Source organism: Choloepus didactylus, chromosome 7 (genome assembly GCF_015220235.1).
Source record: "Choloepus didactylus isolate mChoDid1 chromosome 7, mChoDid1.pri, whole genome shotgun sequence".
NCBI lineage: Eukaryota > Metazoa > Chordata > Mammalia > Pilosa > Megalonychidae > Choloepus > Choloepus didactylus.
In genome coordinates this window covers 81,908,698-81,933,980 of record NC_051313.1, presented here as the reverse complement: position 1 = coordinate 81,933,980, position 25,283 = coordinate 81,908,698, and the positions used below count along the sequence as shown (strand labels likewise).

Sequence of the window (25,283 nt, the reverse complement as noted above, 5' to 3'; positions counted from 1 at the left end):
CACACACACACACATACACACACACACACACACTCCCCACCCAGGGGAAACTACATTCTGATTACCATCACCATTGGTTAGTTTTCACCTCTTCTTGAACTTTATAAATATCAAACCATACAGTAAGAACTCTTTGTGTCTGCTGCCTTTGTGCAACAAAATGTTTTGGGGATTCATCCCATATTGTTGTATGTATCAGGAATACATATTATTGAATAAATATACCACAATTTTTTCAATTAGTTTTTTTATTAATATGATCACCAGTTTGGGTTGTTTCCACTTTTGGGCTATCAGGAAGAGGACTACTATGAACATTCTTGTACAAGTCTTTTTGTGGACATATATTTTCATTTCTCTTGGGTAAATATCTAGGAATGTATCTCTTGGCCACAGGGTAGGTTTCTTTATATTAATGATTTTTAAAAATTCTTTATATATTCTGGATACAGATATGTAATGTATATATATATGTAACATATATGAGATATATAGATATAATGCAAGTATTTTTGCTCAGTCTGTGGCTTGCATAATTATACTTTTAATGGTGTCTTTTGGGAGCAAAACTTTTAATTTTGAAGTTCGGTATTTAAATTTTTGTCATTAGTGAGGAATCGGTAATTTTTATTTACTCACTTTCAAACCTAAAATAATATTTCCAAATTAAGTGGGTTATTTGGAGTTACATAGCAATAAAATTACGGGTGATCTGACTAGATGAAGACAGTGTCACATTTATCTTTCCTTACCAGTGTTCACATATTTTTGGTTGATGTATTAGTTAATTTAATATGTAAGAGAAAAAAATAGAAAATTTGCAATAATGTATCTTATGTGGTTTTAGAGAAAATATCTGACTACCCCTTGAACCTTATGTATAGGCCAAAAAAGATATTTCATTATTTGCCTAAAAATAAGTATATGCAATATATATGAATAGTGTGCATTTCAAGAGTTTGTAATATTCCGTATCTACTACTAGGGTGACAGATTTAGTCTCCCTACTTCATTGATTACATTTTTATTCCCACACATATAACTTAGGAATTGCAAGAAGGTACATTAGGATTTGCTATGCTTTTTTGGTTATTTCTTTTAAAGTTTATATAAGTACATTGCTTGCTACCTGTGTGAAAAACAAAACCAAAACCAAACAAAAAAACCCTGGGCTTTGTCTGAAGAAATGTTAGTGTAGGTCAAAGTCTGTCCCTTTGGTGGGTTTATATTAAATGCTTAGACATACAAAAATTTATTAAGCAGCTTAATAAAGATAGTGTGTCATCTGTCTGTGAATTCAGTATGGGAGAGTGGAGAGAAATAAATAGTCAAAAACTATGTAGATGTCATACTTGGAAAATGAAACATCTGAGAGCTGGGTGGTATATTAATTAAATGGAACGAAATGAGGCAGTTGAATATGTTTAAGTAAACATGGTAATGCTGAACACTAAGATAGTGGTCAATTGAAAATACTCCTACTGAATTTTAAGTGCCATATTTTCTATTTTGTAATATAATTTGGGAAAATTTACCAAGCATTGATTTTATCCTTAGAAGAATACATTTTTCTTATGGGTTACTATTGCTAAGTGTCACCTCATTGTTTCCCAAACTGAATACTCTTCTTTGGAAAATGCTACATAGTATGTATCTGTTTTAGACATCAACCATGAATGCTAGCATTTTCAACATTCCGAAAAGTTATGCATTAAAAAAAAACTGTTCACCTTGCTTAACTCATTTCCCTAACTTATTTGACTATAAAACCATTTCCTTTCTGTGAAATAACACTTATTGAGATTTCTATGGAAAGTTTCCAGGAAACATTCTTTCAGAAATGTTAATTTAGTGTAACATTTCAACTTTAATGAGATGTCACCTAAGTAATAATTACAATTTATTATATATCTACTAGGTGCCAGGGTTTGCTATTTAAGGCAGAGTAGATTTCCTAAACTTAAGAACAATTGAATCTTTTATTTTTTTCCCAGTAAGAGATGAAAACTTTTAAGATTTTTATATTGTAAAGTTTTAACATTTCTCTGTCACTTTCTTTCTATTTTGCTTTTTACAAAAGGTTTTGACATAAAACATTAGTAAAATAGAAATTTAAACTTATGGCCAAGAAAAAAAAGGTTATAAACATGCTTACTATGTCAACAGATTTTTTAGTGATAAACTTTAGGTTTTGTTCTGGGTTTCCTTTCATCACTGACCAAAATAAATCATGAGGAGTTTTTAGGAATGAGAAAAAAAATGACATTTTTCTTGGTACTTAATTTTGAAAAAAAATTAATGTTGAGTTTTATAGAATTCAAACTGATGTAACAGGCAGTGACCGCACCAACATTTTACAGTAAATGCAGAAGCAGACTTCATACAGCTATTTCTTGTATCGACGTGTCATAAAAGCTGATGGCGTAACATTATAATGCAGTTCAGGGAAAGCTCTTTTATGAGGGACTGTATAATAATGTGTTCCAAGTTATGGAGACTTCTTGTGGTTTAACTTCCTCTAAAGAAAGGATGCCAGCTATCCAGTGGAGTGAATGAAGAGCTCATTCTTTACCAGCATTTCCCGGACATCTGCCTGAATGCATTAGAATCACTTGAAAATTCCTGGGTCCACACCCTAGCTGTGTAGGTCTGGACTGGGGCCTAAGGAATTTGTTGTTTTAAAAACCTCTTCACGTGATTTCAATATATGACCAGGTTTGGAAACTACTCAGAACATTTCTTTGAATATCACTTATGTCACTTGGCCTTTTTATATGACCGGATATTAAGAGGGTTTTAGAATTTGAGTTTGTACTCCTTCTTGTGCACTGAGAGTACAAAAAAATTGAACAACCAAGGGAATCAATTTTTAAGTGAGTTATTAGCCAAAAGAAGTGCAGTGATGGTGTTCAGGCTCCTGGAACATATGCCTAGGAAGAGATGATTGAGGGGCTGGTGGCAAAGAACAGTCAAGAGAAGATGAAGGAGACATGAGGCTACTGCATTCAGATATTTGAAGAGATTATCTTTTAAACATGGACCTTGAGGAAAACTATCCAAGAAGTTCATTCAAGAGAGAATATGAAGTTGGAAGTAGTAGAGATAAGTAAGTAGTAGAGATAAATAAGTAGTAGACATAAATAAGTGTCATTTCCAAGAGACCCTTCAAAGGAAATACCCACAGGCCGTTAGAAGGAGTGGAGGTCATAGTGGCATCTGGGTTGTGAACATCAGTAATGGAAAGATTTCATTGAGTATTGGGAGATGTTCAAATTTGAAATGAGGAGGAATAGTGAGTTCAGTATTTTAGTCTGTTCATGCTTTACTGTTGGGGGGTTTTAGTAGATAAAGATAAAGGCCAAATAGATAATGGGAGGTGAAGTGTGGAGATGGCAGTTCAGGAACTATCAGGCTAGTTGAAGCCATAAGAATGCAGTGAGGTCAAGGGGGAGAGCAGAGGACTTGGAGAATGCTCACTTGTCAGTGAGGAATAAGAAATCCTATTTGCTGGCTTATTTTTCCAAATGCCATGCTATTCATCAACATTTTCCTAAATCTGTATGTGTTTACATCATTTTGGGTGAAGGGAATGAAAACAGTTATTGACAAAATTTATGTCTTTCTCATTCTAAATACAAAAAAAAATTAGGACAAGAAATAGTCATATTCAGTTATTAAAGTTGCCATTGAAGTGTCAAATGATATGGTTTCATATTTTATTATAATTTAGGTGAAATAGGCATTTTGGCCTCATGGTGAAACAAGGAAATCTTCATTCACAACAAAATCAATGAAGTACATTTCTTTTGGCATGTTATTGTGCATAAATAACAGCACATTTTCATATCTGACTGGCTCCACTTTCTCTTTAATTTTCTAGGCAGGTGAATCAGTTGAGGAAGTAGTTACAATTAATTTGAAGTAATGCCTGGAATATTTCATTAATGCTTTTTCAAGTTTCATTTTCCTATTTTATTTTATCTATTTAAGATCCACTTAAATTCCTCCAAGGAACTATTATGGACCTCTCAGTAGATATTTATTTAGCTATCTGGCTCCCAGGTGAGGGAAGGGAATGAATACTTTGTGAAGAAAAGGCATACATGGATACATAGAACAACCCTGAAATCGTTATTCAAAGATCTATGGTTTTGTGATACAAATAAAAGGCAGAAAAATCGCTTATCAAAAAAAAAAAGCTCTGGCAATAATCTTTACAAATACCATCCATTCCCCTCTACTGCCAAATTGCATTTTTTACCCTGGACATTTAGGCTGTAGGCAATCATTATCTGACAACTGTCTATTACTCTTGTGCAGCAGCGACGTGTGGCAAGAGAATGCAGAGTAAAGGTTTGTGCTTAAAAATGTGAAATACTCATTTGTGTGGCTCTTGCTAAAACTTGAATGACAACGAAATAATATATTTGTTCAAAACAAAGTACTTCACAGGTATCACTTTTTAGTATTATCTGATTTTAAAATAATGAATTGTGCTTCTAAGGAGAAATTGTGGTATTTCAGAAGTAAATTTGTAACTTGGGTAGCATTATCAGTTTTTTAACTCACAGTGCACCAAGCACGATACATGACAGTTGACCCAATGACATAAGTAAAGGCATGTGGGGTTCTTAGCCTAGGTCCTGGCCCACTGTAGACACTCAGACATTTTAGATGATAATGTTAGCTGTTATTTTCCTGTTTTGTTGTGTCATTTTTTATATCTAAAAATGTTTACATTTCTTGAACCTCATCTTGTTTTTCTGGATCGCTTTTTCAAATTAATCAAGACCATTTTTAGTTAGTTACCTCTCTATATTTTTGCCACTATTCCTGTTTAATTTGGTAGTTATTGCTGATGGAACGAACAGTGTCGTACCTCTCACTCATTCAAGTCAGTAATTGTTCCTTAAGATGGAGAGACTGCACTCAGCCTGGCTTGGAAGTTTAGACTATTGGTTCTCTATTGGGCTGTGAGGCATACATCATTTCGCCATGAAGGATATTCGAAATATTTGTTTGTTAATGAAAATTGTACTAAAGTTTGTAAATAGTTTCCTCATTAAAATAGCATACTAGTTTCAAGATTATCCCTGTACTATTATCATTCTCACTCATTCCTTTCAGACCACTATGTTTTCTTTGTGGAAAAGAATTGGGTAGGGGTTTCATTTGTGCCATCTGGAGCCCATGGTGATGTGTTACAGACAGGAGCACCATCTGTCATGGACCTGAGGAACAAATTGGAGTTGAATCCACTGATCCAGACTGTATTTCCTTCCTTGCTAAAGAAAATTAGATGTTTAGTTTTTCTGATAGTCTCCTTAATTGCTGTGGCTTGTCACTCCCAGATGAGGTGTTTTTTGTTTTGTTTTGTTTTTTTCTTTTAACTCCAAACCTAAAAGACTCTGTCTTCAGAGTGAGCTTTGAATGGTTCACATAGTAGCTCAAATGGACATGGATTAGTGATAGAGAAAGAAAGAGAGTCAGAAAGAGATAGAAGCATAGCAGGGCTCTCCCAGCCGGAGCTCCTAGGAGTGAATCCCATGGGGAAGCTGGAAGCACAAAACAAAGTAAAAAGAGCTCACTTTATGCTCGTGCCCTATAAGCAAAAGAGAAAACTGTGAGCTTATTTCTGCTAACACGTGGTAATCCCACTCACTAGTAAAAACATAAATATTAGTGGATGATAGTTGAGAGGTGAGAGTTCCCTCATACATTTCCTCCCTGAATAGGTCAGAGTTGGGAAGAAGTTTTGAGCAGAAGTCTCTGCCTTTAGGTGCTGAGTTAGAAATATGAGGTAGAGGTAGACAAATGATTTTCTCTTTCTAAAACTATTTAAAAATCAATCTTATGAAGCATTATTCCTGCAAGAATCTTTTTGGGAGAAAACGGAGTTGATGGTATGGTCAAATGAAAGGTGACATTTTGGGAAGTAATTCTGTTGGGAAATAATACTTGTTTGCTTCATGTCATCGCTCTCCATCTTCTCAGTATCCTTGCTTCCTCACCAAATTGCTCTCCTCGCCTCCTTTCACCTCTTTTCCTCTCCTGTCTCCCCTTAAACTTCTCCCTTTCCAGTGGGTAATTCCCTTCCCTACATCAGTGACTATAAATATAAAAAAGACCCCACCCAGCACTTCCTCTTTTCTCAATTAAGCTTTTTGCAGCAATTTTCTACATTCCATTTTCACACCACCATTTTCTCCATCAACCCATTGCAATGCTACTTAAGCTCCTTCTCTTATTTTTGAAGACTTCAAAAGATGATTTAAGTATTTATCTTACTTGATGCTTCTGATACGTTTGACTGTATTGCTTCCTTCCTTTCTCTGGAAATTCTGTACATCTTCCTAGATGTTTTTTTCTTCCTCTTCTTTTGTCCTTGTGAAATGAGCAAAGGTTCTCCTTTATAAGTTTAGTGGTAGGAAATACCTAGATTTATCAAAAGTTGTATTGTGATTTTCATGGAGAATGCATGCTGTTTAGGAAGTAGAAAAACGTAAATGAGAGTGTGGGGGATGGTGGCAGATATAAATCCAGAGTATGCCTAATATCTGAAGAATTGGCGGATGAAGAGAGTAACTGACTATGTAAACAGAAAATAGTAGCTTAGATAAAAAACTGCTTAATTGGTCATGTTACCAAAATCTGGGAAACTGTATTAGGCCCTTGAAGGACCAAGCCTATTAGCATTCCACAGAAAAAAGGGATGAAAAACAGGGTAGGTTTGAATAATCCAGAAGAGCAGGGCTTGACTTTTACCTATTATTTTCTTTCCTATCTGTCTTTGAATAATTTGTTTTTCCACAATTTAAGATCACCCATTAATCTCTGTACTGAATCTTTATCTTGTTATCACCTTTATTTTGGAATCCTAGCCTTTCTGTCTCATTTGTGAATAACTTCCTGGCCTCTTCAAAGGAGGTTCAGCAGCACTCATCACTCATTGTGAAAGATGGCCAACTGGTTTCTCTTCTCTTATAATTAAGAAGCTACTTCGCCTGTCCTCCATGTCTTTTTTAGAATAAAAATTACTCGGATGTAGCTTCCAAGGGTTCCTTGAATGAGGTATAACAGGTCTTGCAGGTTTGTGATTAGTGTGTCTGGCTTTTCAAAATATCTACATTCGCTTTCCTTCTTCTGGTGTAGAATTTTCACCATTCCATCTTCTTTTTGTAGGTAACAGTCACTTATTTGTTCACAGTAAATGGCCATGAATATGAAATTTTTATATGAGTTTTAAAATAATATATTTTCTATTTTTCTTCTTTCAGTTATTTTTGAATGGAAATGAGATCACTTTTGAAGCCCTCCTTTGAAAAATATATTTGGAGTAATGTTATCTCCAAATGTATTTGTCTTGCAAATGGATCTTTTATCTTTTTTAGCTTTCTTGAGGCTTTCTCATATAAAAACCCTTTCTCTATGTACCATGCGACCTGTGTTGCATTTCACTTCCTGTAGTAATCCCATTGGCCTTAAGTTCACTCTACATTTGTAGTTTAGACAACTCAACATCCTACTCTCACTGTGTTTCTGCTTTTGTGTTTGTAGACTCTCGTCCTGTGATACTAGAATAATGTTTGCAGAACACTCAGTTATGTGGGATTATTTTAATACTTTCAGCAACATACTATCATGAAATTAGTGATATTGGGACATATCTGTAGCTACTGGATTCTATGACCTCATGATTGATTTTAATCAATTTCCCTTCATCTTTTAAGGGTGAATTTCCATTCGTCTTTAAGGTTAGGCTGCTGCATGGAACGGTGGAAAGGACGTTAGCTTTGATGCCAAACTATGATTCAAATCCTGGCTATTCTAAATATCACCATCAGCTATTTATCATTGGACAGATAATTTAACCTCATAAATCTGTAGTTTTTTCATCTGTCAAGTGGGAGAATCATATCCACCTTTCACGGTGATGTCAAGATTAAATGAGCTATGCTGTGTCCATTTTTGGTACCTAATAGGTGTTAAATAAATAGGAATTCTTCATATTTTCCCACCCTCTTTAGAAAACTCAGAATAATAAAAGGATTGATGTTCTCTCCTCAATATTAAGAAGTTGCCTCATGTACAATTATTTCAAAGTCTTATGTCATGAAATATTGGTACAGCAGACATTAAATAGTATTTCACTATTTCAAAAAGCAATAATTTGACATTTAAGTATGTCTCCCACTAAATAATTCATATATTGATAAATACCTTTTAAATTCAGAAGCAGAATGATCCTTAATCAAACATATAAAATCAAATTTTGTGGAGTTATTCAAATCATAAAACCTAATGATCATAAATTAATTTATATTTTATAAATATTTTACAAAATATGCAATAATCTTCTATAGTGTTATCTAGAATTTATTCTAAATAGATATGGTTTAGCATGTTAAATTATTTGCTTACATTTGAAATCAATAGCTTTTTATCCTTTTTACTTATTTATTCATTTAACAAATATGTAGTGACTGTCTTTTATATGTCAGGCACCATTCTAGGCTCTTGAAATATGTGAGTGAACTAAATAGACAAAGTTCCATGCTCTTGAGCAGTTCATATTTCATCAGAAGGAGAAAACACTAAATTTGAGTAAACAGTACTTCAGAGTAAGGAAAGGGCACTGGAAGGATGTGGATGTGTGTGTGTGTGGGGGGGGTCATATTGTAGGAATAAATAGGATTATCTGGGTAGGAACCATCAAAAGGTGGCATTTGAGCAAATACTTCTTGAAAGTGGTAAGGTGTTTAGTCCTACCAATATTGGGAAGAGCATTGCAGACAGAAGGAAAGGATGATGCAAAGACCCCAAGGCAAGGTCGTGCCTGATGTGTTCAAGGAACAGCAAAGAGGTGACTGTGGCTGGAGCAGAGTGAGCAAGGGGCCAGGAAGGCAGAAGTGTAAGATGAATTCTGAGGGTTAAGGGAGACCAGATTATGTTCTAAAGACTGGCATTTTACTTTGAGTAAACTGGGGAATCATTGCAGAGTTTTGAACAGAGGTGTCACAATCTCACTTACCTTTCAAAAGGGTCACTGGCTTTTGTGATGAGAATAGAGTCTAGAGGGTAAGGGCAAATGCTGGGCAACCAATTAAAAGTCTACTTTGGAAATCTGGGTGAAAGATGATGTTGGCTTGGACCAGGGTGGCAACAGAGGAGGAGGGGAGAAATGGTCAGATTTCCACATATCTTGAAAGTGGGGCCGATCAGGTGATTGGACATAGAACGTAAGAGAAAAAGAGGAGGCAAGTCGAAAATGTTTGCCCTGAATGGCCGGTGAAATGGAATTGCTATCAACAGATAAAGATGGCTGCTGGAGGGTCAGGTGTGGTAGATAAAGATGAAAAGTCCCATTTTAGAGATGTTGATTTTGATAGGTCTATTAGATATCCAAATGAAATATTGAGGAGACAGATGGATGCCTGGCTCTGGAGTTAAGAAGAGAGGGTTGGACTGGAGGTACGAATTTTGCATATATTTTGGATACTTCTTGGCTGATGCCATTTTGAAGGGCTTGAAGCACTGAATAGGGAGATTTGGGGGCCCCTGAGATCTCTGGTCTATTTTTCCTTGTTTCTAGGTGTTTTTAATCAGTGATCAGCATATCAGAAGATTATATATTTGAAGTTTCATTTTTCTCAATCGTATGTTATTTTGACTGCCCCTAAGGTCTCTCTGTATGTCACATGTGGGCTAGTCCAATAACACTTGTGGAATACACACAAACACATTTTTTTTTCCCCTGTGGTTAACAGCACTGTTCGGATGTTAATTGTTGTCTCTATTGATAGGAAAAACCTTGGTAAAATATAAAAACCATAAAATTGAGAACAGAAACGTAAAAATGTTAAAATCTATTTGGCAGCCTAGTGCACAGTAACTAGGCTCCTCGCTGTAGTCATGTAAAATAAAACAACTCAGAAAAGGTTTAAATTCAGATAAAGTTGCATAAAATAGTTTATTACAGGGTGGGGATAGTGATTTCAGGCACCAAAGTGGAAACTCAAAGGAAAGAAAGTAATTATGTAAATTGTGTTCTTTGAAGGCACTTAGAATTTTTAATTCATATACTCTTAAGTATCTGGAAGCACATTTAGTTCCTGTTTGGAGAGATGAAAGCCTTACCATAGCCTCATCTGCAGGCTTGCAGCAATGCTAGTTTCTCCCGTGTGTATGTGTGCGGAAGAGTAGAAGTGGCTGAGTGGGCAGTTGGCAGCCATTCATCACATTGATTGCAGTCATTCATAAAACCCAGGAACGCTGAGGGCGGAGCCAGGAGGAGCAATCCCCCATGCTGGTTGCAGAATATCTCATTTGCATAAATCTTGAGTGATGCTTGAGTGATGAGGGAATGCTCACATGCAGTTTGAAGACTGTAAGACATGTCTGAGAAATCCCTGAGTAATTAAGGACTTTGCAAGGAATAAGAGGTCAAAACCCTCACCTAGTCCCTCGTTCTACTGTAATTCTGGAAAGTCAGCATTGTGGCAGCGTTTGTGGTTTCCTTATGTCTGGCTGAAGTTGTAAATCACATGTAGAGACAAACCCTTAAAGGCTGCAACATGCTGAAATATCACTGTGATGTTTCTTAAAGTATGAGTGGTTTATATCGTTATAGTAAGTCTAATGCTTGGCAGATAATGGAAATTGCTGGGGCTAAACAATTTCTGTACATTAGAACTGTCAAGACCATTAAGATTTATCTCTCCAAATTATAATTTTAAAGAAATGTTAATCCACACAGGCTAAAAAAAAAATCTGTCTCATGTGAGTGTATTATATTTGTTTATGTATCTTGTTCTAAGCTTGGTTTGGTTTTTTTTTTTTTCTCTTTTCTTTCTTATATCTAGACGAAAATTCAGTCAAAAGGAAGTCAAGTTAGAAAATATAGGAATATAGATTACCATGGCTTAAAGCGTCCACCCAAATTAACAATAATTTTTAAAAATATGAATAATTAACAGTTTGAAACAAATAGTTTTTTCCCCCTCCAAACTCAGATTTACTACCTAGCTATATCACTTTTGTCCTGTGGTCAGAATATATGTTAGTATGAAAAATGGATTTTCCTTTTCTCAGTGTATTTAAATTAATTTTAAAGATATTGTTTTTGAGGATTGATGTATTTATTTTCATTACCCAATACAACTTTTAAGTTCAGAAATTCGTATGGAGTTTATGCCACAAATTTTCTATAGCATATGCAGAAGGAAGCAGTATGTGAGCTATTCTAATTTTAAACCAAAACCACTGGATACTTGATATTAGATGAGAATGTTTTTATATTGACATGGCCTTTCACTCAGGGGAAAGGAAGTTTTATTTAGAAACCCACTGGTAGTATTGGCTAACACTCCACTTTTATTAGAAAATAGTCACTTCAAAAGCATATCAAAGGAAAGCTTTATAAAGACATGACACTTTAGGAAAAAAATGAAAGAAGGTTGCATGTGATTTCTCACAGATATAGTTCTTCAGGAATTTTTCCAAAGTTGGTGACATTTCAGATATTTTCAAAAATCAGTGTCTGCCGATTAAGCATGCTGTGTATGCTATTTTTACTTGAGTGAGAATTGCTGAAGATTTTCCAGTACTATGAAATTTAACTCATTGGGCATTGTACCCTGTATAAGTCAGATTAAAATTTTAGAGCTCAAAAATCCTAGTATATTTTTTCTCCCTAACAATTCTCTTCCAGAATGTTCTTTTAATGCTGATGCCTGAGTGGTCTTTTCCCTTAAAAGTGGAGCAAAAACAGAAGGCCTTATGGTCCCTGTGGACGTTTTTGATTCAGATCTCTTGGCCAATCCTTTGAGAGTTAAGCATCAGCTCTTGACAAAACGTTTCTTTGCTTTTCCTGGGAGTAAAGTGTGCTGAAGCTTTGAAATAGCAGTTTTCTTTTCTTGTCACGTTACATATTGATTTTTAAGTCTTACTTGACCTTGTTTGGAATGAACAGTGTGTGTTTGCGTGTTTCTGTGCGTTGTATCCACGTTTCCCTGTTCTCATTTCTTTCAGAAGTGGAGAATTTTGCCATGTAGCTTTTAACTCTGGGAAAACACTTTATTTGCCATCACCTCACGGGTGACTCACTTCTGGAGTAACGTGACTGGCCTTGAATATTAGCCAATTTAGTGCAGTCACACCTCCAAGAAGCCTCCATCAAAATGCTTAAGAACCAGTTCATGTTTGAGGATCCTGGATTCTAATGAGCGTTATCCTTTAGCAAAGTCTAGGATGTGGGGTTTTAGTTTTCTAATCAGGGCTTCCCTATTCAAAGTAGTGCTTGTTTTAAAGATTTTTGCGGTGAAAGCACATTTGGATCATTTAAGTCTGTCCTCACATGGGGGTGTTTTCTGATTTCTGCCAGGGAATCTCCAATGTTCTGTAAGCCCTGTTTACATGTGAGTAAGAGAATCTCCTCCTGATATATGCCCTTTTGAGCTCTGTTATATTGTCCACCCTCTATGTTTATTTATTCTGTGATGGAGGACTTTAGGCACAGAGACATTTTACTCTCTTTTTCACTTTTTTTGTAGGTATTTTCTCTACTTATCACACACACAGAAACACATACAACTTCATATGTGAACATTTTCTTCCAACACTTCCTCCTGTCTTAGAGTGAAGGGGTTTTTAACATGGGGATGTTTTCAGGCCTCTGAGATCTCTTTTTGTAAAAACAGAAGGGCCTGTGTGATGAGTGTGTGAAATGAAGGTCTGTATCTTTTAGTAAAATAGCCAAAACTTTAGAAAATCCTGCCCATCTTTTAATGTGTCAACACAATGGCTACTCCAATTTTGAAGCTTTCAGATGTCTTCAGATAGTGAGGCCAAGGCTTTCAGTAGCATTATTACTACAGGGAACGCTGCTGGAAATGGTTTTATTGACACTAAAAGGAAAATCTAATATAGAGGTTAGCACAGATTTTATTTGGGTATGATTGAGCTCTTGGAGGTCTGAGTCGAAGATGTCCAACTCTGAGGGCTTTTCCAGGGCCCCAAGGTTAATACTGAAGGGACTTGCAAAGACTTTCCCTTAGACTGTGTTTACAGTACCGTGTTTAATTTCCGGATGTATTCTGCCCTTTTTATAATTAATAGTGCGTTGTGCTGTCTATCATGCGCCCCAGGTGTGTTGTCAGGGACATGGCGAAGCCTGCTGCCTGCAAAACACCAAGAAATGCTGAAAACCAGCCCCACCAACCTTCACCGTGAGTATGGCATTGGTTTATTAACTGAAAATGTCGTCTCTTACACAGACCACTCATTACAGATGTTTTTAATTCACGTTGCATGTGGGAGTAGATACTCTGGCTACTCAGGTGTGTGTGTAGTAAAAGGAATACTATTACATTAGATAAAACTATCTGAGTACATGAACTCTGTATTAAGTATCTTTGTTAAGTGATGTCTCTAATGTCATATTTGAAGGATAAAACTAATTGTAGGAAATGGACACATTGTTTAGGGCTCTAGAGCTGCAGAAATTCTGTCTTGGATTTGGACTGTAGGTGGGGTGGGAAATAAGACCATAGGGAGGTAAAGAGGCAAGGTACAGAGAGGGAAGAAAAGAATACTGAGTGGAGACAGAAGAGTATAAAGGAGGAAAATGCAGAGGTAGGCCATTTACCTTCTTCACACTGAATTGTTTAAAGGTAATGAGTAATCTAAAAGAATGGATTATCCACCTAGGTTTATTTCTATTATTTGCATTCTTAAGAGTGGATATCAGTGAATAATTAAATGACCAGCTGACGGGGATAGAGAAAATGCCAACTAAATGCTGAGGTTCAAATGTGGATTTTGATGAGATTAAAATGTAAAGAGCTTTAAAGTTCTGCAAAGTGTAGCCTGATATTTTCACTCCTCTGAATGGAATTATGCTCCTGGAGAGAAAAATGAGACATTTTCTTAAAATTTCTCGGCAGTGGCAATACCCTGAATACAACCATTATAGCCAAGTACTTACTGCTTTAGAGTTATCTCCTTCCAGGGTTTGCAGCAAAAACCTTTGAAGGAATTTGTCCTGTGAGTGATTTTCTATACATTTCTTTAGCTATTCTAGAACTCTTTGAAGTAAAACCAAAATAAAGAGACCAATACTTTTAGGCTGTGAGGTAAAAACTAAATTTTTATAATTCTTGTGTTATGATTAGTTTTTTTATTAGCATTGGCAAAGGCTGTGACTAAATACAACATTTAAAGGCAACATTTAAATGCTTATAGTTTGTGTGTCATACACAATAACAAATAATTTTAAAATATTTATATTTTAGTATATAAAATTTTGGTGAATAAATTTCAGGAGACGCAATAGATGGTTATAGATTTAAACTCAAGTATACTTGAATATCAAATTAGACACATCTACTTAATCAGTACTTTCTAAGGAATAAAAATAGTTTTAACTAAAGTAAAAATGATTTATAATTACTTTTCCAAAAGTATAAAATTGGGAGAAGTACTCTTAATGATGTTGCCATATTTTTTTTCTATAAATGTTCTTACTATAAAACCATTTGCCTGATGATGGAACTTTCCTTATAATCCATAGAAAACTTATGGTTCCTACTTTACTTATTATGTTCTAGCATTTGAAAACATTTTAGTTATATTAGGATTCAAGAAATTTCTGGTAAAATTCTTTGAGGGATTAACACTATTTTAAAAATATGTAATAGTCTATATAATGAGGTTCTATTATAATTGGTCCCACTTATTCCAATGTCTCTTAAATTGGACATTATTAGATATGAAGTGGCAATTACCTTTCTCGCAACAAGAGTTTAGATAATTTTTCCCTTTATTTTCTTTTTATTCCCCACAGATTTTTAGTTGTAGAAATCTGTTGTAACTAGTGGAACTTTCCTGGTGGCTCTTCTGATCATAGTGGCCAGGAAGAAGGAACTGCAGCTTCTTTAGCTACTCCTTTTGACAATCCCTTTGCTCACTCTGTACTTTTCTAGTTAAAATAGTGAACCTCTCCTTAGGTGACTTGAAAAATTGGAAGTTTGCAGTTCATTCCTTATTTCTACTATGATTATCTTGAGAATAGTATTTGTGAATTGATCTCCCTACATCCACATAAACAACTTTGTTTGTGGATATCAAAAGGACAGCAATAAATTGGGGGTGGGAGGTAATTAAGGATAGGCTTTAGCCTGTAGGTCACTTTTCTTTAACTTGTAAGTTACAACCTATTTGTGGGTTTGAAAATCACTTTAGAGGCTAGTGACCAGAATTTTTTTTTTTTTTTAAACTTTGAATGAAATAGAAAAGAAAGGAAAAAATAAGAGTGCATCCATCATGTATTAGAATTGTGGCATGAAATTTAAGATTTATTTTATTTGAGAACTGAGTAAAAGTATAATGTCTAATAAATACTATATTTAGTTCTGAGGATGCATTAATGGGTTTTAATTAGGAGAGTGAACTAGTCAGATTTGCATTATATTTGTATGTGTGTATACATAAAATACTGTTACTAACTTTGACAGAAGTGGGGAAACTAGAAAATGAATGTGATGTGGGCAGAATTAGAGATCAGCAAATCAATTAATAAACTATTACAACAGTACAGGGAGAGATGATAAGGTCTTAACCAATAGCAGTAACAAAGGGTATGGGAAGGAGATATTTTAAAAGCTGTATAGGAAGTAAAATGGGTAATGGTTGATTGTCAGTTGAATATGAGTTGTAAGAATGGAGTTTTGAGGAACTACTATATTAATTGCTTGGGTGATTAAGGGCTACCAATGGAGTTATGAAATTAAAGAAACAACCATTCTGGGGGGTAGATGGGTGGAGATGAGTTCAGATTTTGATATAGTGATTTGTGTTACCCTTGAATTATCCAAGAAAATAGATCCAGCAAACAGTTGGGTCTATGGCCCTGAAGCTATCACTTTACTGGTAAAGTGAATGACATCACCAAAGGAAGTATGATTGGAAAAAATTTACAGAGAGAGAGCCCGAGGTAAAATGAAACCTTAAGGAGTGGGTAAAGGTAGAGGATTGCCCCAAGGCAGCTCAGATATAATGGCTAAGGAAGTGAGAGAACCAGAAGGCACCTTAGAAGCAAGATTCAAGGGGAATGCCCAGTGGTGTCAAATGCAGCAGAAACTGAAGAAATAACTTAAGGGATTTTGCCATATAGAGGTCATTGGTGGCATGTGCTATAGAAATTTTACTATATAAATGGGTAGAACTGCTGGATTACCGTAGGCTGAGGAGGAAAAGAGAAGTCAGGAAGATGTGATGGTGAATGTACGTTACTTCTTCAAGGAGTTTGAGTAAGAAAAGACAGAGCTAAAGTGGTAGGTAGATACTTGAGAAACAGGGTGACTGTACTTGTGCTACTTGTTACATCCTATTACTCAAGTCTAGATTGATGGATACACATGTCAATTATACTTCATATTTTTGATAACTATATATATATATGTAAATAAAACCTATCCAGAGAGTCCCTTTCAGTTATTATTAAAATGCCACTCAGTCATACTTTAAGCAGGCATCATGAATTGTCATCACTTAATCAAGGTAATAAATATATCAAAATATTGGTGGAGTTTAACAAATTGAGCCTTATTTCCCCAGGTATGAGATTCAGAGATAAATGAGATAGAATTCCTGTCTTAAAGATTCCTTTTCAGTTGGAGAGACAGTTACATAATCAAATAAATCATAATACAGTGTGATAAGGGTTAAACCAGAAGTATATTAAAAAAGAGGGAAATGACTTATTCTGTTTGGGGTTGTTGGAGTCAGGAAAGGATTTACAGAGCCTGTAATAGTTAATACGAAATTTGAAGGATGAGTAGTTGAGTAGGTAGACAGGTTTGGGGTACAGCCTTCCAGAAGGAGAGAACAGTTGCGCTGAAGTCCGAATGTCCTCATAGCTGGAGCCCGTGTGTATGTGATTAGGTGGGTGGTGGTTGATGGGGTGTGTATGTGCATGTGAGATGTGTGTGTGTGTGTGTGTGTGTGTGTGTGAAAGCATGAGAGAAAGGCAGGAAGTGCTATGTCATAATGTCTGAAGAGTGGGAGTTTGTCTAATTTGTAAAAACAAGCAATGTGGGCCTTCTCTTTAATTTTACTTTTATTACTGTATTTTATTTGACATAACATTGTTATTTGTTATGTAATTTGACATAACATGTAGTTTTTGTGTTTTTCAAAGTAAATAGATTTTAAAAGTTTGATAAACATTTAATTACTCATTTGTTTCAGTCATGGATGTTAGTGGGATTAGGTAGATGAAGTAGGGTAGATTTGAGAAAATTTTGCAGGTAGAATCATTAGAGTTTAGTGATTCATTAGAATAGAGAGGCAAAGAAAGAAGGAGATGATGACTTCATTTTGGCCCAAGAGATTTAAAGAATGTGATAAATATCAAGAGAATTAATTTAGGCACTAAAGCAAGTTTAGATTCAGTATTATTAGAGTTGTTTAGTAGTGGCCCAAGAGGTAGCCAATTGAAAACATCCAGAAGACAATTCACTATTCAGATCTCAATATCAGGAGAGCTATCTAGGTGAGATATACGAATTTGTGAACAATTATTTTATAATAAAAAACGTTGATAGCAGCACAGCATTGTAAATGTGATTAATGCCACTGAAGTGGATGATTGGGAGTGGTTGAGATGAGAAATTTTATGTTGTACATGTTAACACAATTTAAAAACAGAGAGATTAAAGAAACAATGACAATTAAATATAAAACATGATCCTGGACTGGATCTAATAATGGAGAAGAAAAGGCCAAAAGAACACTATTGGAGCAATTGAAAAAATTGAAATATAGACTGTATGTTTTATATCAATGCTAAATTTCTTGAACTTGATAATTGAACTTAATGTGGTTATATAAGTGCATTTCCTTGTTCTTAGGAAGTATACATGAAATATTAACAGGTAAAGGAGCAGGATGTATGCAGCCCACTCTCAGGTATTTAGATAGATAGATAGATGGATAAGAGATGGATAGCTAGAAAGAATGAAAGATAAAAGAACAAAAGAAAGAAAAATAAATGTGGCAAAATATTATAAGTGGGTAGATCTGGGTATCAAGGAAGGGGGTATATTGGAGTTCTCTGTTATTTTTGCATTATGTTTGCAACTTTTCTGTAAGTTAGAAATTATTCAAAGTAAAAAGTTAGAAAAATAACTAGAAAACACAGAGGCAAATGAAAGAGCATAGGAAAAAGGTATAGAGTGAGAAGATAAGAGTGTAAAAGGCAGTATGCAGGATTTCACCAGTACTTAAAGAAAGAACAGAGGAATTAAATTATACAAGTCACACAAGGACAAGTTGGATCCCTGTTTTCCTGGGACTTTTTAAGTGTTGGCACTGAAAGTCTCATGTCCCGGGAAATTCCTAAGTCCTGGGCAAAGTGGGGTAGTTGGTCACACCTGAACTGATAAAATTGGAATTTGAAGGTAAAAATCCAGGAAGAGAATAAGATAGCCAAGGAAAAGCTGTGCTTAGACAAATAACACTTGTATATCTGTGGGAGGTGACCTTGTCAGGAATAAATTGAACCCAGGGAGGAAAATGTATCATATCAATATGTCTTTTTTTTGTTGTTGTTGTGTTTTGATTTGGTGATTGCCTGTTTTTAATTATTGAGATATAATTCACATACCATACAATTCATCCTTTTAAAGTGTAACATTTACAGTTTTCACAAAGTTGTGCAACCATTACCACTATCTAATTTTAGAACATTTCATCACCCCAAAAGGAAACCCCTTACACATTAGCCAACATTTCCTTTCTTTCCCCAGCACCCAGTCCCTGGCAACCACTAATTGTATTTGCCTATTCTGGACTTTTCAAATGGAATAAACAATATGTGGATTTTTGTATCTGGTTTCTTCACTTTGCATAATATTTTCAAGATTCATCCATGGTGCAGCATATGTCAGTATTCATTCCTTTTAATTACCAAATAATACTCCATTGTATGAACACCACATTTTGTTTATGCATTTATCAGTTGATGGACATTTGGGTTGTTTCCACTTTTTGGTTGTTATAAATAATGCTGTTAATAACATTCATATGTAAGTTTTTAGATGGACGTATGTTTCCATTTCTCTTAAATATATACCTAGAAGTGTAAGATTGCTGGGTCATATGGTAGCTATATGTTTAACTTTTTGAAGAACTGCCAAACTGTTATTCAAAATGATTGTACCATTTTACATTCCACCACCAAGGTATGGAGATTACAATTTCTCTACTTCCTTGTCAACACTTTGTTATTGTCTGTGTTTTTCATTGTAACCATAGTGGGTGATATGTGGTTTCTGTTTTTGTTTTGATTTGTACTTCCCTGATGAATTGTGATGTTGAGTATATTTTCACGTGCTTGTTGACCGTTTGTATTTCTTCTTTGGAGAAATGTCTATTAAATTATTTCCTTATTTTAAATTGGGTTGCCTTTTTATTTGAGACACAGTGGACCTTTGTCATCAGATATATCATTTGTAAATATTCTCTCTCATTTAATGGGTTGTCTTTTCATTTTGTGATGGCACCTTTGAAGTACAAAAGTTTTAAATTTTGATTAAGTGCAATTTCTCTATCTTTTCTTTGGTTACTTGAGATTTGGGTGTCATATCTAAGAAACCATTGCCAAATCCAAGGTCATGAGAACCCTTATGTTTTCTTCTAAGAATTTTATTGTTTTAGCTCTTTAATTTAGGTCTTTTATCCTTTTTTCTTATTTTTTTAAATTAGGGAAGTTGTAGGTTTGCAAACAAATCATGTAAAAAATACATCATTCCCAATTACCCCCATCCCATTATTAATACTTTGCATTAGTGTGGTACCTTTGTTACAATTGATGAAAGAATATTATAATTGTACTGTTAACTATAGTTCATAGTCTACATTAGGGTGTTTTCCCATATAGTACCCCATTATTAACATCTTGCATTAGTATGGTACATTTGTTATGATTCATGAAAGAACATTTCTATAATTGCGCCATTAACTTTGGTCCATTGTTTAAAACAGGATTCCCTTTGTTGTGCTTTGTTTTTTCTTTTATTTTTTATACTAGTAACATATATAACCAAAAATTTCCCTTTTTAACCACATTCACATATATAATTCACTGCTGTTAATTACATCTTTGATCCGTTTTGAATTAATTTTTGTATATGGTATGAAGTAGGAGCCCCTTTTTCATTCTTTTGCATGTAGATATCCAGTTATCCCAGCACCATTTGTTGAAAAGAATATTCCTTCCCTGTTCAATTGCCCCAGCATCCTTGTTGAAAATCAGTGTCTGGGTTTATTTCTGGACTCTGAGTTCTATTCTGTTGATCTAACTATCTTTTTATGCCAGTACCACTTATTAACTGTAGTTTTATTGTAAGTTTTGACACTGGAAAGTGTGAGTCCTCTAAGTTGGCTTAGCTTTTTCAAGATTGTTTTGGCTATTCTGAATCCCTTGCATTTTCATGTACATTTTAGGATCAGTTTATTAATTTTTCCAAAAAAAAAAAAAAAAAAGCCAGCTGAAATTTTGATAGCAATTGCATTGGATAGTAGATCAATTTGAGGAATATTTGCATCTTAACAATATTGTCTTTCAGTTCATGAACATGGGATGTCTTTTAATTTATTTAGGTCTTTTTAAAAATATTTTTATGCAGTAACTTATATAGAGCACAAAATTTACCATTTTAACCACATTCAGATGTACAACTCTGTAATAATTATTTCAATATTGTGCTACCATCATTTAGGACTTTTAAAATATCATTCATAGACTTTTCATAGTTTCAGTCTTCCACTTCTTGTGTTAATTTATTACTAAATGTTTTATTCTGTTTGATTCTGTTGTAAGAGTTTGGCTTTTTAAAATTCATTTTTGGATTGTTCATATGTAAGAAACAATTGCTAGTATATATAAATACAGTTGAATTGTATTTACTGATCTTGTATCATATAACCTTGCTGAACTCATTTGTTAGCTCTAATTGTTTTTTGTGTATGGACTCCTTAGGATTTTCCACCTACGAGATATGCCATCTGCAAATAGAGATAGTTTTCCTTCTTTTTTTTTCCAGTCTGGATGCCTACATTTCTTTTTCTTGTCTAATTTGCCCTGACTACAATCTCCATTATAATGTTGAATTGAAGCAGACATCCTTGTCTTGTTCTTGAACCTAGTGGGAGATTGGCGGTGTGTGTGTGTGTGTGTGTGTGTGTAGATTTCAGTCTTTCTCATTAAGTACAGTTTAGCTGTTTTTAGCACACATTCTTTACCAGGTTTAGGAAACCTCTTTCCATTACTAATTTTTTGGTGTCTGTCGAGATGATCATATGGATTTTGTCCTTTATTCTAATAATATCATGTCTTACATTGATTGGTTTTTGTATGTTTAATGAACTTTGTATTCCTGAAGAAATCCCACTTGGTTATCCATTTTAAATGTTGCTAGATTTGGTTTGCTAGTATTTTTTTATGATTTTTTCTCATATATCTATATATGGATATTGGTCTGTTTTATTTTCTTATGATGTCTTTATCTGTTGTTTTTTTTGTACAGTATAATACTGGCTTCAAAGAATGAATTCAGAAGTGCTCTCTCCTATTTAGGAAGATTTTGTGTGTGAAGGATTGGTGTAAATTTTTCTTTAAATATTTAGAATTCACTGGTGGAGCTAACAGGTCCAAGGCTTATCTTTGTGAGAAATTTATAATTACTTAAGTTTCATCTTGTTTAAACATTTATAATGGTTCTCTATGAATGTGTATATATCTTTAGCTATATGTACCTTATAAAATCCCCACTTCTTTGGTAGAACTTATATTCAAAAGTCAGTTATATATAACATTTTTTACCTCTCATAATTTGGTGTTATGGACGCCATTTTGATTTGTGATGTCTAGAAAATAAAAAGTTAACTGTGTAGTGCATGAATGCATTTGTGTTTTTGATCATGACCAGCTTCATCAAATAAAAATCACCAATGTAAACTCAAAGGCTGGATTCAGAGTAGTTAAAAGAGCCAACTAGAAGGAAAGACTGTAAAATGCCTTGCAAGTACAAGTGCTCTTACATTTATGTGACTCTTCAGTTTGAGTTTCTCTGATTACATTTAGAAAAATTAAAAGCCTGGTTTTTATATGGTATTTATTTGTACTTATTTTTCTTTTGTTTGATTAGTCAGCTGTAAGTCCTATAATTAATTATCAATATCATTTATTTTAAAAAATGAATTTAGGTTCTAGGTAAAAAATAGGAAACTATTTAGTCCCAGGATTTTACTTTGCCATTTTTGGTCCTCTCTGCTCCCTCTTTTCTAGAAATGATCCTTCTGTGCAGTGATAATACACGTACTTGACTGGATCATCTTGAGTACCACCTGTGTTGAGGCTTTTGACATGGACATGTGTGTCACACACTCTTCCCCTTTGTCACAACTTCAGATGAGCCAGCCTTGAATTGACAGGGAGGCTGCCATCCAACATTTTCTTTTAATAGGCTTACTTTTTCAGATCTCAAGGGCATGGCTTTTTAAGCAATAACAATCTTTGTGCAGACTTAATCATAGCTCAGGGACTCATGAGGGCCAACCTATATGGAAGCAGAATGAATATGTACATTTAATCATGTAAAAATGGTAGCTTATATTTAACCTAACTTCAAAATAGTCAACCTTGAGTGCCAAAAATATTACCATGGGAAAATATATATTCATATGTTTATTTTCCCATAGCAATATGGGAAATATACACATATTTTTATAGTTGAAATTTTGATTTCTTATTTAAAATCATATATCTGATATCACAATTATATCTTACACTCAATAATAGATTAAACAAAAATGTTTCCTAACAGCTGTACAGAGCCCTTATTACTAGGTCTCCATGCCTTTAAGCTCTGCAAAGCAGGCATGATCTTTAGGCTGTGTGGCCTAATGCCCAGCACACAAAGCCCTGCTGCAGTAGTGGATGGAAGAAGTACCATGGATAACACAGAAGACTGAATAACCCACAGCAGACTGTCTCCTCCTACAGCACACCCCCATCATGAATGCAGATTCCTTCCAAAAGTCTGAGAAAGGTGCTATGAGTACTGGAATCTAGCCTCCTTTTCCCTGTCTTTCAGAATCTTGCCCCAATGCTCTTCATGAGCCATGTGGTCTTCTCTCCTCCTGAAGTGCTACAGATTTTCTACTCAGTTTTTTCTAAATTCTCTTGAATTCTGATCTCAGTGCATATACGCTCTCTCCCATCAGTGAAAACTGTTAAATCAGCTTTGGGTGAAAAAGCAGAATTGAGGGGAATGGATATGAACCTTTTCAGCGGGTAGGAGTGTACAATAGAGAAAGCAATTCGTTACTTTCTTCGCAATGAATCAGGCATTCATTCTCCCTTCAACAAATACTTACTTAGTATGTACTGTGTGCAGAGCACTGTTCCAGGCACTGGATATTGTGATAAGCACAGCAGAGTCATTGTCTCATAGAGCTTACAGTGTAGGAGGAGAAGATCTAAACAACAAACACATAGAGATGCTGAAACTGTTCATTTTTAACAAAGACCTTAACTGGATGCAGTGATAGAGAACAACTCTGGGAAAGCTAGTTAGAGAGGGTGGTCAAAGAAGGCTCTGAGAGGAGATGACATTTAAGGCCAGACTTCAAGGATGAGAAGTTGGCCTTATGAAAAGGCAGATCAAGGGAATTCTAGGGTATGTGTCGTTGTCCTCATAGGGAAAAGAACATAGCATGTTTGGGGAAATATTAAGAAGGCCGGAGAAATAAGTGGGGCGGGAGGGGGCAATGAGATTGAGGAGGTAAACAAGGGTTTCCATTCGAGGCCTTGCAGGTCTTTGGATTTTGTATTGAGGAGTATTGAGAAGCTCCCGAAGCACTTCAAAGAACGGAGACTCATGATCCAATGTAGTGTGGCAAATAGATTGGAAGAGGATAAGAAAACTATTAAAAGGAATTTGAGGTGGTTTAGGTGATTTATGCTCCACTGGTGGCAAGAGATGGAGTAAGTGGAGTTTAATCATGAAGTTTGGAAAGAACAGAAGGAAAAAGGCGTTTCTTTATACTGAGTGGAGAGGTTCCAAGTCATGTGTGTAATCTCCAATATTTTTAATAGGTCCATGCTCATTGAACACATAATGTATAGGTAGTTTTCTTATAGTCTTAAGCATCCTATTATGTTCACTCATATCTCTTAAATGGCATATATAAGTGAAAATGTTAGAAATCTCAATTGTATTATTTTAGGTAAATATATAGAGAGCTTTAAATATTGAAGATAAATCATGCAAAGTAAGAGTAAGTAGAAACTGGAACATGACTGGATTTTCTGTTTTAAAAATATTTGTATTTTTTGTTATTTTTCACAATCATATTCTGTTGGAATAGGAGATTTAATAATTTTGTAGGTGTTTGGATAGAGTAAAAAATATTTTAAATGGTATACTAGATAAAAATATTGTTTCTTTTAAAAAGATATTGCATTTACTGAGTAAAATCCAACCAAGAAGAAAGGAAGCATGCTTTCATATGTAAAGGATACTTTGGCTATGTATTTTATTCTAAGGAAGGTATTATTTGAATATAAGTGACCTTACTTTTTGAACCATAAGTTTATAACAAAACTGTGATGGGTATTATTTTCTAGGTTATTTTTTTAATATACAAAAGGTATATTCAATGTCACAGCCTATAGTTCTGTTACCACCTGTAGTAGGAATCATAGTGGATGGGTAATATTAAAAAAATAAAAGGTCCAATGAAAAACTGTATTTTAGTCTTTCAGAATAAAGTCAGTACAGTAACTTGAAAATACAGAATAGTGGGATCACTGACATTTCTAATTCATAGCTATATTTGGGAAGTGACAGAATTTAAAAAGAAATATGTGGCTGATAGAGTCTTCATTCTTTATGTGATTTCCTGCTTTATGCAGATCATTCTATGCCAGCTCTCTAAGTCTCCCAAAGCCTCTCTCTGCTGACTAGTATTACCTGTAACTAATTCATGACAATATTGTGTTTAACCCTTTCTGAATGCTCAAAGTAGAAGGTGCCTTCTTCAACTTCTTAGGTATTGAAATAATTGATTAGTTCTACAAGAGTAGAGCTGTAATAGTTTTATATGTAACAGTTATGTTTTGTAGCACTTTATTAGCCCTTCATGGCTTTCACCAGTTATCCCTTGTTGACTGAATTAGGTCCTCTGTTAATCTGTGAGCAGTTGCTATGTTGGTGACC

At 34.7% G+C, this 25,283-nt stretch overlaps 1 protein-coding gene across 45 annotated transcripts in view; it reads left to right on the top strand.

The window, feature by feature from the left end:
* Positions 1-25,283, top strand: part of RIMS1 (regulating synaptic membrane exocytosis 1) — a 567,640-nt gene that overhangs the window by 70,920 nt on the left and 471,437 nt on the right. For 41 of the 45 annotated variants that reach the window (XR_005217800.1, XM_037842314.1, XM_037842363.1 and 38 more), the window contains exon 2: positions 13,146-13,226. The exons of the other annotated variants lie outside the window; for them this stretch is intronic. Coding sequence is in view for 40 of the 41 variants with exons in the window: in XM_037842314.1 (XP_037698242.1) it covers positions 13,146-13,226 (81 nt within the window). In the remaining variant the exon portion in view is untranslated. The remainder of the gene's footprint in view (positions 1-13,145; positions 13,227-25,283) is intronic. 45 annotated transcript variants of the gene reach the window in all.